The sequence below is a fragment of the Alosa alosa genome, chromosome 11, assembly GCF_017589495.1.
Source record: "Alosa alosa isolate M-15738 ecotype Scorff River chromosome 11, AALO_Geno_1.1, whole genome shotgun sequence".
Classification (NCBI taxonomy): Eukaryota; Metazoa; Chordata; class Actinopteri; order Clupeiformes; family Clupeidae; genus Alosa; species Alosa alosa.
This window is the reverse complement of record NC_063199.1, coordinates 30,786,070-30,801,069: the sequence shown is the minus strand read 5'-3', so window position 1 is coordinate 30,801,069 and position 15,000 is coordinate 30,786,070. Positions and strand designations below refer to the sequence as shown.

Below are 15,000 nucleotides of genomic sequence, written 5' to 3'. Positions count from 1 at the left end.
AACATTTTGTCATCTCCCAATGTCCCAAGCAGTGGTCTGGGTAGTAGCGAGCCACAAACTTTAAATATCCATCCTACAACGATGGACATGCCAGTATCTCTTTCAAAATGTACAATCAATGGAAATGTAGCATTTAATTTTAAAGTTTGATGATCAGAGTGCTGAATACAGCACATTTGCTGTAGCCTAATAAAAACGATTGATGAAACTATCTGTGGACTTTCTTTGAAACAAAATTTCGCATCATCCCCTGGACACGGTAAGCTAGTGTGCTGGCCTTCTGAAATGATAGCCTAGCCTACTTTGTATCATGTGACGTTGCTTGACAACGCCTGAGTTAGTCCGCTCAGCTGTGACTTATCAACATTCCACAGCGCTATGATAAACAGCTGAAAAACTAACGATTTTAGCTCTAAAACTCATTTAGTATTAATAATTGATTTCATATTTATTTATATCGTAAGTGACCATGGTATAAACGGGATAATGCCCTTCGATGCGTCCATTATCAGAAATAAATGGACTTCGCGGAAGCAACCGTCCGACGCGAAGTGGAGCACGGTTGCTTCCGCCTCGTCCATTTATTTCTGATAATGGACACCTCGTCGGGCATTATCCCTTACATAAACCTTAATAACTGGATTTATAATGCATATAATTACTGCACCTGCAAAGCTATGATTCCAAAATACTAGAGTAGAGATGCAAAAGTCTACTAATGGAAAAAATCTGTTATAGCCCAAATAACATAGACTAAACACTAAGGGCTCTATCTTGCACTCCAGCGCAATTGACTTTGTATACTCTAGAGTGACCAGACATCCTCTTTTGCCCGGACATGTCCTCTTTTTGAAACCTAAAAATGTGTCCGGGCAGAATTTCAAAGTCGTGCGGGATTTTGTTTATTCTAGCCTCAAACGTGTTTACAGCGAATTTGCATTGCTCTCTCTTTCATTCATGTTTCATTCATGGATAGCCTTCTTTCATTCACATACTAGTCACGCCCTCCCCCTACAGTTCGCTTTGCATTGAGTGGAAAGTGTAGGGTGTTGAGCCTGACCTACCGTCATTGGTCGATAGTAATCTCAAACATTTAATTGGTCAGTCAGTCACCTCAATAGCGCAAACTTCCTTATTTAGTGTAAGTTCACTGACGAATTAAAGCGTAAATTTCCATGTTTTTGTCTCGGTCGATATCAACATGAAGCTGAGTGTCTGACCTGCAAAGCAGGCACTTACATGTCGGTCGCAAATAAAGGTGCCAACGACCGACCAGGTAGGCTACACAATATTCAGCAAAGCATCGAACGGCAGCGAGGGGTGAGAGCTCATCAGCTAAAGTGACAGAGTTTTTCGACCTTAACATTACTTCTCCAAAAACATTTTGATGGCACATCAACTCATAGCCATAGACTGTAAAAAATATAACATGACGAAAACTTTTGCCATTGTCTGAGCGGCCTTTTCTGGACGATTGCCGACCTAGCAACTTTCTAGCTTTGGGTAGGAAACTGCACTTTGGTTATCCCTTTAAACTGCCTTTAAGGGATAGCCTTACAGACAGCAGATGTCAATAATCCTCCATCTAGGCTACTGTAGCCTATATGCAGGTGAATTAAATATGTTGGCATAACATAAGGGATAGATGTAGGCCTATTTTTTTACAAAAAAAATATCTAATAATAATGGATTGAAAAGAGGTAGGCCTAATAATAGACCAGACAGGATTGAATAGATATAAGAAAATGGACAACATATCCACATCAGTCCCCATCAACAACTGTTTTCACGGGTCAGGATTATTAAGCTCTAAAACAGATTGTTCCAAATTATAGAGCTAGGCTACTGTAAAAGATTCAGTTTGTATTTTCAGAAACACCTTGGATCAAATTTAGAGATATGCAACATTAAAGATGGGTTGCCATCCAAATATATCTTGTGCGTATAGAGCTCGCTTTTATTGTAATTATTGTTTTTGCACATTGAAAAGTGTTCAAAATAGTCTTTTGAGGCAGTGTTTTTCTGTTAGCGTTGGGTCGGCCAATCAAGCTCATTATCATACATAGTCACCATGTCTGTTGACACCCCCCCCCCCCCACTGAAGTGTCCTCTTTTTCACAAACCCAAATCTGGTCACCCTAGTATACTCGCGCTTTTGTCTTTCCTATTTTGCAGTCAGCGCATATTGGAATTTTCCCTCTACAGGTACATGTGCGCCAGTGTTTCCTCTAGAACAGTGGCGCCAGCGCCCGCAACCACATTGTCACTTGAACGCTTGAACATACCGGTAGTTCACGTTGACAATGGAGAAACGCTTAGCTTACTTCGTTTATGAAAGAAATTAAGTTTTGTGCCAACACGTTGTAAAAACACAACCCACAACACTGCCTTTATTTGGTGCAAATCTCCTTTACTTTATAGTCCATGATTCACATTAGGCCTACTAGGCCATCACCACAAAGTGCATACAAAATATTTTGCAATTTCCGTCGTTACTACCAGCAGTCGCTTGCTTTTTTACTGTGTCGATTACGATTGAGTGCGATCTAATGTAACAGCAGTGTCTTCGCGGAGACATCCTCTCCAGTTTCATTTTTGCTGTTGTTGTTGCGAGCTTAGGCCTATAGACTCACGATATGGGAAATACTTTATACGATCAGCTTCAGAAATTAATGGGGTTTCCTTGGCCTGTGCTACACCTTTCCACCAAGTTTGCGAAATGTTTTGTTTTTGCGATGTTGACAAACATGCGTAGCACATGGAAGCTCTTGATAGCGCATGCCACTAACGTCTATAAAAACAATATATTTATGGAATAAAACTAGACAGGTAGGCCTGCCTCGGATTAGCATTGCTGTTTATTCTTAAACTGCAATTTTCAGCCGCCAGTGGAGGGCATTTAGCCTACTATGCTTCCAGACAATATTTCGCGTCTCCCCTAATTCTGAAGCAGTGGCACCGCTAAATGAAGAGGAAACACTGAGAAGAAAGTTAATGCTTTAAATAGGCTACATCAATACAATATATAATATATGAACTGAAACGGGACGGGCCATAATAACCTCTGACTAGTTTAGGCTGTTAAATTGCAATGTGAGCGGCAGCCAGCAGGGGAGGATAGGATATGTCGCAGGATTATTTAAAAAGCAAATGTATGTCTGCCCTGATTCTGATAGGCTACCGTGGCGGTATTAATTAAACCGTGGGGGGCCGCCATGCTGAAATAAACGTAGAAGAAACACTGTGTGCGCCCACGGGGGTGTTTCAGCGAAAAGAGGGGGCGTGTTCCGGCGCAAACGGTCCGTGTTGATATTTTGCAGTTTCAGAAAACAATTCCGCCACAGACCAGGAACCTCAGTCAGTGGCGCAAATTCAGATGCTATTTTATGGGCGCATGCATGGCCACAGGCCTGCAGGAATTAATGCTATGCACACCGATCTACAGACACCCTGTGCACAGATGGAAACATTCAAAGCCTTGATAATATTTGTCCGTTTCCCGGTTTTGTTCGTGCATTGGTCAAATAAAAATGTAGTAGCCTATATAGTACATCTACATGCAATATCTTTACAACAACAACGCCTAATTACGATCTATTAATTTGGACAACTTTATACAGCCCTATAAAGGCTAAAGTTACCTTTAGTTTTGTTCCAATTTACTGTTGTGTATGGCTTTAAACATTGTGTGCGCTTTAACACCAGCCTATACGCATTATTCTAGCTGCGCTAAGGTTTTGACAAGCACCACAATTTTGCCTACCTTGTTGTAGCCCATCTGAATAACTCCCAAGCTTTGTTCCCTCCATCCTTTCGTTGTTTTCAAAAAACGTTTTATATCCATGATGGCCTTGAAGTCTTGAGTTTGTGAATTAGCTTAAAGGGGCACTTGGCAACTATTTCAACATAATAAACCTGTTTAGAAATCATTTGGATGGTTAAATGAACTGTTCCAGCGAAAATGGTGACTTTCCCCGCTGTGCCTAGCGTCCCCAGGCGTAAAACCAACCTTGCAACATTGAGACTACCGTCCCGGAAAGAGAAGTGAGAAACAAGAAACTAGTTTTAAATCGTTTTTCTTACCTTGTAACATCCACATAGCTCTGCCAAACTTATGCTAACCGTTCGCTAGCTTGTAAAAAAATCCATGTGCTTTATCGTTACCTTTTCCCACAGTTTGAAATAGCATAATGCACAATTTCTCCAGCAGAGGGGGAAATCCTGCCAAGTTTCCCTTTAAATCAGCTTATTATGTGCTGTCAAAGATTGTTAAGGCGGAGCAAGGCGGATGATAACGTGTTTACAAACTCTACTTTACATAAAATATTGTGAATAGCTTACTGTCATGCAGTTAATGGGATACTGTGCAGAGTTGGAAAGTTAGGTCAACTTGGAAACAGTGTTTCTCGTTGAGTTGCCTGATGGTAAGGTACAGCCGTAGCTTACACCTGCAGGAGTGCTTGCTGGGCGCCTGTGTTACGCAATGCACTTTGCTCCTCTCATATATACAACACAGTTGCCATACACAATTACAAGGACAAATATTGCTACACGAGGGAAATCAGTGTGGTGTCCGATGTGAAAAAATAGGTATAAATCTAGCGTACACATTTCCACGAATCACGGATGTGTTGATGACATAAATTAGGAAATATTAGAGGACTTAATGAGACGTGATGTTGAACTGCATGCCGATGCCATTTAACCCAAATGCCCTATAGTCAGTATGTGAACTGTTCCTGGCTGCGCCTGGCAAATCTGCCATCATAATAGCAATCCGCTATGGAACAAGCGTGCCTGTTGTTAAAGGGAATGTGAGATGACACTCGGATTGGTTTATTGCACGTTACGCCCAAACCACACCCATGAGTAAAGTACAGACCACCTCACATTAGATTTGCGTCGGGCGCAGCAGTCATTATCCCGCCAGTAAAATAGCATCAGCGCCCAAGATCCGCCCACAAAGTGATTTGCGCAAAGTCAATTGTGCTGGAGTGGAAGATGGAGCCCTCAGTCACTAACACAGAAGTGGTAAATGTGTTTCTTTTGTGTGTTGTGATGTTTCTGTTTAGTTCAGTTTTGTTCAGGTTCTGTTGGTTCATGTGTGTTTGATGGCTGTACTAATGTTAAGTAATATTGAGCATGTGGTGTAGGTTTACTAGGGCTGTCACTTTTGTGAAAAAATCCTGTTCGATTTTTGAGACATAAGTGTCGATTTTTCATGTCTAAAGACGTTTCCATTTTCAATGCCAAATATAGGCCAATCCACAAACAACTAACAGGCAATAGGACAAACGTTTATTGGCGTGAAGTTTCGTGCACAATGACAAACTGGAGTGCAACATTCTCGAAAAACAATAAGCCGAGTGGACTGCCATTACATGACAAACGTGACTGCAGGCTTCAACGTAGCTGTGTCTGTGTTTACAATTAGAAATGTCAACAACAACAACAAACAAACAAATTTCGCCTACGTAGAACTCGATTGCACAGTTTGCATAGCCTACTGCTTTGTTCTTCTCCATAGTTTGATATACCAAAAATCCGAAGTACTTCCACATCGAACTCCTCAAGTTATTAGGGCCTATCACTCGTCTCTCTCACGTCACACAGATTGATCGCGTTGTTCTCCATTTTTTGGCAAAACACTAGCAGCACAGCAGCTGATTGAAACAGTTGTTTCCGGTACGTAAAATTGGTGGGAATTTTCTTCTTAGCTTTTGCAATGCTTACTGCACTTCGGAATTCTTTTATATTCTTATATTCTTGTTTGTGAATTTTGTTACATCTATCCTTTTTATTTGATTAATTCGTTTAAAATTAATAGTGTACATATTTGGTTAAAATCGATTCCCTATTTTAGTTTTCGAAACTTGTGTTTTTTTGGTCCAATCGATTGTGCAATCGATTTCCAAACGTAAAGTGACAGCCCTAAGGTTTACATCTCAGTGATTTGAGTGTGTGTGTGTGTGTGATGAGTTTGTGTGTGTCATAGGCTTCTATTTTATGTGTGTGGCCTGAGTGAATGTGTGTGTTCTGGTTTGTATGTGTTTATTATAGCCTGTATGCAAGTGTGTGTGTTCCAGTGTATGTGTGTATTGTGACTTGTGGGTGTGTATTATGCCTTGCGTGTATTTTACACCTGAATGTGTGTGTGTTCCGGTATATGTGTGTATGTGTGTGTATTTGTATTGTGGCTTGTGTGTGTGTTTTAGGCCTGTTTCATGCCCGTCCTAAAGGGCAGGTGTCTGGAGAGGGCGGAGCCTGTTCAGCGTTGGTTCTACAACCCTCCCTCCTCCTCCTGTGAGCCTTTCCTCTTTAGTGGCTGTCATGGCAACAGCAACAACTTCCTCACTCGGCAAGCCTGCGAGTCGCGGTGCATGATGGGAGCCTGCTGTTTTCGCCTCACTGGCACCGATCACAGTCTTCATAGAGACCATAACTCCTCCTCCATCCCAGAGCCCACTGCTTGGGTGCCTGAGTGGGTGGGGCCTGGTCTGAACGCATCGTTGGGGGCGTTGCAGGGCTGTGACAGGGGACCAATCAGCTGCGAGCGCATGTCCGTCTCGCAGTGTCAGCAGAAGGGCACAGCGGTCAGCTTCTCTCCCGGACGCCTCTGCCTTTCCACAGGGTGTGTGTGGGCGCGCACAGAGTGTGTGTGTGTGTTCAATGGGCGATCGTTCAGACCGGGGGAGGCCTTTGAGGCGGGTTGTGAGGCGTGTGTGTGCACCTATCGGGGGGTCGTTGAGTGCACCTGCAGATTGCCACAGCCACGCAAGGAAATACGAGACCTCAGCCAATCAGAGATGAGAGAATACCAACATGCTGTGCAAGCACTCTACCTCCAACCAGGTACCGGTTGCCAAAGCAATCACTCGCTTCCATTCCTAGAAACCGGAAACTAACCATGTAGTATTTGGGTACTAATACCTGTAGAGATGAGATACTGTAGATGCCTTGGATTGACTCAGGGGGCTGTAGAGCATAGTTGTTTTTTTTTTCTTTATATGTTTTTAGTTGTTAGTTTGTCTGAGCAAGTGAGAGAGAGCCTGTGTCTCATTGTAGTGAATGAAATGTTTGGTGAAGTGAAGAGAGTGAGTGGATCTGTGTCTGTGTGTGTATTGAATGTGACACTGTTACTCTCAGAGAGAGTGTGTGTGTGTGTGTGTATGTGAAGTGTTGTGTATCTTTCTCTCAGACGGTTGGGCAGAGTTCACTAGGTTGAGGGCGGAGTTTGTTCCCGAGGCAAACGGGCGAGGCTCCTTCCTGCCGTGGCACCGGTACTTCCTGTGGAGTGTGGAGCGTGCTCTAAGGAATGCCTCGTCCTGCGCCATCTCCGTGCCCTACCTGGAGTGGACGGTAGACGCTGGCGCTCTGGAATCTTCCACCGCCTGGCAGGCCAACGTGTTTGGGGGCGACGGTGACCAACACACTGAATGTGTGTGGCTCCACCCTTTCGAGCCCGCCAACCGCCGCTGGTTGCCATGCTTACGACGCCGCTTCAACACCAATGTGTCCGTGCCTGACACCATCACGATGCAGCTGATCACCATGGAGACAGACTTCCTGCGCTTCTCCACACGTCTGCAGGCGGCGTCCAGCCTCTTCCTGCTCTGGGTCGGAGGTCACATGTCCACACCCCTCTGTGCATACGACCCTGCCTTCCTGTCCCATGCGGCATTCGTGGACCGGCTGTGGGAGCAGTGGCAGGAGCGACGGGCCCTGGCAGCGGCCACCTCAGTGGACGCTGGGGTGTCCGACACAGAGCTGTACCCAGAGGAACTGCGCTTCGCTGGGCTGGAGCCCTTTGGAGTCACCCTGGAGGACGTCCGGCTCTCCGGGCAGCGTCTATGCACCGTCTACATCCCCATCACACTGGGCTCCCCATGCAACCGCACTCACACACACAAACGTGCCTCACACACACACAGAGCAGACACCCACGCCTCACACTCACACACGACAGATGCTCATGGCCCTTACACACACACACTTAGAGGAGGAGTGGAGGAGGAGGAGAGAGTGTTTGACAAGCGAGGTTTTGATGCTGAAGGCTATGACCGGAGCGGCTACGACAGTATGGGCTGGGATCGCCATGGCTTCGGCAGGGACAACTACAACCGCGACCATGTGGATCACCAAGGTTACGACAGCTTTGGGTTTGACCGCTACGGCTTCAACCGGGCCAACCTGACGGCCTTTGGCATGCAGCGCGATGGCAAGCTCCTGCTGACGTCACCCGGGAACCATCTGCTGGACCAGCTGTTTCCGGATGGGTTTGGTCACTATGGCTACAGTGCTTTCGGGCTGGACCGCTACGGGTTCGATGCGTTTGGCTTCAGCAGGGAGGGAGTGGACCAGGACGGCTGTAACTTCTTCTTTGGTGGGCCGCACTACCTGCGGTTCTACTTCCACGCTCTCATGAACATCAGCCTCCTCCCGCCCCACGCGCTCACTGACACCCACCGCATCTGCCCGCCAATCAGCCCCCTGCCCAGCCACTGGGCTAATCAGAACTGGGTGGGTGTGGACTCACAGGAGAGCCGTGCCCTGATTGGTGAGCTGGCTAAGGAATGGGCCAATCAGAGGCCTTTTCAGCAGGACTACAACCCTAATGTGTCACCTGTGAAGAAGAGTGGTCTCTGGCTCCCAGTTACTCCAGACCTCAGGTAACAGAACTGGGACCAAGATAGAACCAAGACCTCAGAGAGCAGATAGAGCTTAGAACTTAAACTGCCGATGCGGTTTATTATCAGCAAAGGTTAAGCTAAGTAGGAAATAGTGTTAGGAATCCCTGATCAATGCGATTGAGGCTGGACCAATGATTTGAAAATAGCACAAAGTCTACCCCCGTTACGATGCTAGAACTGGAAATGTTTCCCAATCATGAGTAGCCAGACTTTCTTCATGAAGTGGAACGATGTTGTGAGTCTGGTATTACCAGGCTAACTCATTTGATCATGTTGCTGGGGATATATTTTGTAGTGTGTAGCCCATACAGTGTGAAAAACGCATACCAATGTTATAGAAACATACTGAAGCTGTTTAATAAGATCAAGAAAGTCTGGAACATTACATGGAAAGTCTATGAGATTTTCTACAATCAGCAGTCGGCTGCACTCTAAGTGATGCAGCAGTGACATTGACTGCAAATTGGTCCACAGAGTGCAGAGCAGGCAGATGGATAGTGGAACACTGGACAGTGGAACACTGAATGCTGTCAACAGACAGAGCCTAGAACCCCAAAGGCAGATAGAGGTTAAAAGACAGTGAACACATATTACATAGAACTCAGAGAACAGACAGACACTCTCCTCTTCTTTCTCCTTTTGTTCTCTCTCCTCCAATCTCCTGTTCTTCATCACTCTCTCTTCTCTTTCTCTTCTTTCTTCTTTCTTCCTTTCTCTTCTCTTTCTCTCTCAATCTCTCTCTCTCTCTCCATCTCTCAGATTCTGCTTTGCATGGCAGTGGTACTCTGGTTGTCCTCTTGGCTCCGCCCCTGTGACCTGCCCTGACCTCTGTCAGTCTGCTCGTTGCCAGGGGCAACCAGGCGCCGTGTGTCGTATGAACACATGTGGCTCCTGCCACACCCAGTGGGTGGAGCCTAACAGTGGCCAGCCAATCGAGTGCCAGGATTGGTGAACGCACACACATGCACTCACAAACAGATATTCACAAAAAAACACATATATGACTTATGTGTGTGTATTAGCAGTAGTTAATTTCTGTTTGGCTCTAGAGTTTGTCAGTGATGTGTGAGGATGTTGTGTGGTTTGTGTGACAGACTCAGAGTACATAGTATATAGCATTATGTGTGTCTGGCAGAGATTGTTGGAGTTCCTACATATTGTGATGACATTGTTTGGGCGCTCTATAAATAAAATTGGATTGAATTGCATAGAGTTCAGAAGTCAGTAGAATAACTTGATGGTCAAATGTGTCATGACTCATTATTGTAGTCTGTATACAACCTTGTGGCACACTCATGTTGTGTTCGTGTATGTGTATGTGTATCCGTGTGTGTGTGTGTGTGTGTGTGTGATGGCGCCACTCTGTAGTATGGGTATGTGGAGTGTGAATTATCATGTCTTATTATGTTCTCCAAATATTTCATGGGAAATGTGGTTGGTCTCTTGTCTCTGTCTCGTCTCTGCGCCCCCCCCGGCCCCCCACAATAGGATTTGCATGTGCTCTCTGTACAAAGACTCAATGGGGGATTCCACAACTCCATATATGTTGATCAAAACCCTTTTACACAAAACAGTTCAAAAGAGTTATGCATGTTTGTGTCACTGTGTGTGTATGTGTTTGTGTGTGTGTGTGTGTGTGTGTGTGTGTGTGTTGTATTGTATTGTTTGTTTGTGTAGGCCACATAACATGTAGGGCTCTGAGTAGTTTATGGTGGTGTTTGTTTTATGTCAATATTTAGGCACAAATGACACTTTTGTGTGTGTATCTGTGTGTGTGCATGTGTGTGTGTGCATGTGTATGTGTGTGTGTGCATGTGCGCACGCGCTTGAAAGAGAGACTTCCTCTTTGCCACCACATATAGGCCACTGAAAGGGGTGAAGCATTCTTTGCTAATGAAAGCCACCTTTCTGCATTCTATTTTAAAGTGTTTATTTGTGTAATTATGTGTGCGTGTACAAATGTGTGTGTGTGTGTGTGTGTGTGGGTGTGTGTGTGTTGCTCATGTTCTCTTTCACATACACATTCACCAAACACAAAAGATTACATTACATGCTGCCACACAATTTACACACACACACACACACACACACACACACACACACATACCCACAAACACCCACACACTGCCACATATTGCTCACATTTGAAACACATGCTTTAGGTTTGGTGGAGATCAAGGTTCTTCTTACACTGCTTCATCCTGAGGGTCGCAGAAGAACAACCCCCCATCTCTCTCTCTCTCTTTCTCTCTCCTACACACACACACACACACTCCACTATGTTAAAAAAGTACCCATATCTAAGTTGCAGCTGAATTGTGTTGCAGAGTGTGTGTATGATGGTAAAACCTACAGGACCGAAGAGGAGTATAAACCTGACAGCTGTTCCTCATGTCTGTGTAAGGTATGCTCAAAACACACACACACACACACACACACACACTCACAAATGCACACTCAAGTGCTAGTGTATGGTAATATCTCCAGTATCAAGCATATTGTCTCTATGTGTTTTGTGTGTGTGTGTGTGTGTGTGTGTTCTCTCCGTCTCCTGTAGAATGGTCAGATGAACTGCATTAGGGTGAGCTGCTCCTCACTCCCCTGTCGAGATCAGAGTATACCAGAGGGGGAGTGCTGTCCTGTCTGCCGCTCAGGTGCTCTCTCTCTCTCTCTCTCTCTCTCTCTCTCTCTCTCTCACACACACATACACACACAGCTGCATCTATTCCCGTATGTCTATTGTAGCATAAAGATGAATCTCGTGACAGATGATCTAAACCTGTCAGGTGGCACACACACACGAGTTATCGTTCCAATGTGCTGCATGGTGGTTGAAACTGGAGTGAGTGGTTCTGCAGATTCCCATCCCTGAAACTCAGCAGGCCAGCTGGAGATGGATCACTCAACATCACACATCGCCTTTCGCTCTGATGTGCTCTCCTCAGTACTAGGATCTTCTGAGCTTGATGCTGTGCGGTCCCACACACACACACACACACACACACACAGGCCGGGAGTGGGTAATCGGGAGAATTCCCGGTGGGCCGCTTCACTTTTGGGCCGGTCGATATTATCATTTGCCACATTAATCTATCTTCTCTTAAAGTTGGTTACACACGTTCGCATCCTATGCCTAACACCCAGGGGCGCAGCTACCCATTTTTTTGGGGGTATGCAACAACAAATTTTACAACTGAAGTAAAGCAAAAGGCCAATAATGTATTACATATTATTATTTTTAAGACATTTTGCCAATTTGAACTTATAAAAATGTTGCATTGTCACAAGGAGTGTTCATTGTTTGCCAGGTTGCTCACAAAAGATAAGGAAACATGTAATGAGTTGTTGCTTCATTGTTAGTGACATTTCTGTTTGCAGTTTGCCCATTGAAAGTGCAGTATGAGCATGGTAGCCACCTAGCTATCTGAATGGAATAGGCTATGTTTCAATAGGCATATGCATAGCAAATGCTAGTTAGTCTGGTAACATGAATAACATGAACAGCTTTTATGCTTTATCCATCTTTTTCCATAGACGAAAACTCACTACTCGTACCTGCTCACTCAGCGCTCACGGCGCCCCCACTCCCTTTTCTATGTCAAAATTCTATGATAGAATCTTATGATAGGGCGCCTACTCTAGCCTGTTAGTCCTCTAAAATGTTATTTAACATTGAGGAAATGCAGAAATGATTTAGAAACGTACAACAGTAGCTACATATAGAATAAACCAAATATATTATTATTATTATTATTATTATTATTATTATTATTATTTACCATCGCTTTGGCGCCCCTATGGTGCTGCGCCCCTATGCACCGCATATAGCGCATACCCACTTTTTGCGCCACTGCTAACACCGCAGCCTCTGCATGGGTTGTTTTCCCCTCCCAAGAAGAGTTAATTGGTTGGATCCATATAGCCCGTCTTTTCTAAAAAGTTTTCTCAGATACCAGCTGGGCCGGCCCTACCGTAGTGATAAGCGTCAGGGAGGATGGATGGTAGAAAGAGGCCATGAGGGACTGGAAAGGCCAGGTAAAAAAGACGTATTGGAGGAAAATGCTGCCAAATGTGCCAAGCTTCCAGATTTTTTTTGAAGAGGACAGAATAAGTGGCAACTGGTAAATTAGCCATGATTATAGCGCCGTAGCCTAATTATTAGTCTAATACCGGACGTTGTAGCGTTGTCAACCTATTCGCAAGCAACATATTAAATTAATTAAAAAAAATAGCCTTTTTGTATCATCCAATATGGCGATTCATAGACGTTGCAAATATTATGCAAATATTGATAACAAAACTCAAGCTTGATCTGTGTATGCAATAGCCTAGGCCTAAAAAACAAAAGTAGCCTCTGAGCAGCAGATCAGCCAGTCACCCGCTGAAAATGATGAGCCTGAAATTAACTATGACTACAGGGACAAGTTGAAAGGATAATAGAGTTAACCATATTAATTAAAATTATTTTATGTAAAAAAGAACAGTAGGCTATATGACAGCAGTAGGCTACATGATCATATGGCTTGTTTGCTCAGAAGAGGTGTAGTAAAGGAGCAAATCACCAAACAACAACATGATAGCTGACCCATGCAGAAAAAAACATGTAAACAATAGTTCAATATGCCTCTTAGTGGAATTGTGGGATACATTTTAAATGCTTTATTTCTTCCTTCCTGTTTTTGTTAACTTATCAACTTATCCTTGTGGAATAGTGGAATATTGGAAGCCTATAATAAAAACTATAGGATAGTAAGAGCTAAAATGTGGCCTTATTCATCCAATTTTCACCACCACTAAAAAAGTGGGCCGGTCTTGGGCCTGAAACTCCCGGGCTGAAAAGTGGCCCCACTCCGGCCCTGCACACACACACACACACACACACACACACACACACACACACACACACACACACACACACAAACACACACACGCACACAACAGAACAATTGAAAAGATCCTAAAAGTGTGTGTGTGTGGACTGTGTGTGTGTGTGTGTGTGTGTGTGTGTGTGTTTAGGTTGTGAATATGAAGAGGCATGGCATGATAACGGAGACGTGTTTGTGTCTCGGGCCAATCCCTGTGTGAACTGTTCCTGCACTGTGAGTAGACCAAATATACTGTACATCTACATACTACAGTGACCGTGCGGTGTGTGTTTGGACATGCATTATAGACTGTGTGTGTTCCTCTGTGTTTGTCTGTGTGTGTGTCTGTGTGTGTGTATTTTTTCATAGAATAATCGGGTGAAGTGTGTTCCCATCCAATGCCCTCGTCCTCGCTGTTCAAACCCATTCCAACCCCCAGGAGAGTGTTGTCCTGTCTGTACAGGTGTTGTACACACACACACACGCATGCATGCACACACACACACACACACACACACACAGAAAGACAGAATAGTCAGTGATTACTTGGCAGTATTCTTTTAGCTCTCATGAATGACCCTGATGAGTGTCTGATAGTGATCAGTGTGCCTGTGTGTGCGTGCCTGTGTGTGTGTGCGCGTGCGCGTGTGTGTGTGTGTGTGTGTGGGGGGGGGGGGGTTGTTGCAATAAACATTTCAATACTCCTTGAATGTCATCCGTTTATGCTGACTTGATTTCATCATTTGCATTCGTGGAGTTATGTAGACTCTCTTTTCACTTTTTACTCTGCACTGAAACAGAGCTGTCCAGGTTTGGATCTTGTGAGGGTAGAGGCCTACAGTATATTTGGGGTTTGGATCTTGTGAGGGTAGAGGCCTACAGTATATTTGGGGTTTGGGACATGTTTTGTTTTATGGTTCTCCCAAAGTGAATTTTCAGGTTCAGTGCCCTTGACTGAGCTCAAACCACAAACCACTCTGCAGTCAGGGTCAGATATCTTAAGAGCTCATGTCTGGAGAGTATTCTTTCTGTTCCTGTGTGTGTATACTATGTCTGTGTGTTTGTGTGTGTGTGTGTCTGTTTTTGTGTGTGTGTATATCAATGGCTTATATATTATATATTTAATCTTATATATTTCAATTCTTGCTTAAAACTGCCAACCAAACCATACTGAAGCAATTATATTGGAGACAGACAATTCACCATGCATGTGCATTGTAGCCGAATGTTATTCCTCAATGTGTAAGTTGCTTTGGTCTGCTAAATGAATGCATGTAAATGTACGTAAATGTACAATTCACATATACACAAAGTAACTGTTTTAGCTCTGACTCCTGTGATTGTGTCTTTGTCAGCCCAGTCTCCTTATACACACACACACACACACACACACACACACACACACACACACACATAAATATGTAGATCTAGTTAGCCATACTGAA

The 15,000-nt window shown here is 44.3% G+C and overlaps 1 protein-coding gene across 1 annotated transcript in view; it reads left to right on the top strand.

Annotated features, from left to right (window-relative positions):
- The window catches only part of LOC125302833 (kielin cysteine rich BMP regulator), a 54,841-nt gene that overhangs the window by 10,517 nt on the left and 29,324 nt on the right, over positions 1 to 15,000 (top strand). The window contains exons 7-13 of the mRNA XM_048256152.1: positions 6,216 to 6,852; positions 7,199 to 8,669; positions 9,450 to 9,626; positions 10,731 to 11,094; positions 11,248 to 11,344; positions 13,707 to 13,789; positions 13,925 to 14,018. Of these exons, the coding sequence (XP_048112109.1) occupies positions 6,216 to 6,852; positions 7,199 to 8,669; positions 9,450 to 9,626; positions 10,731 to 11,094; positions 11,248 to 11,344; positions 13,707 to 13,789; positions 13,925 to 14,018 (2,923 nt within the window). The remainder of the gene's footprint in view (positions 1 to 6,215; positions 6,853 to 7,198; positions 8,670 to 9,449; positions 9,627 to 10,730; positions 11,095 to 11,247; positions 11,345 to 13,706; positions 13,790 to 13,924; positions 14,019 to 15,000) is intronic.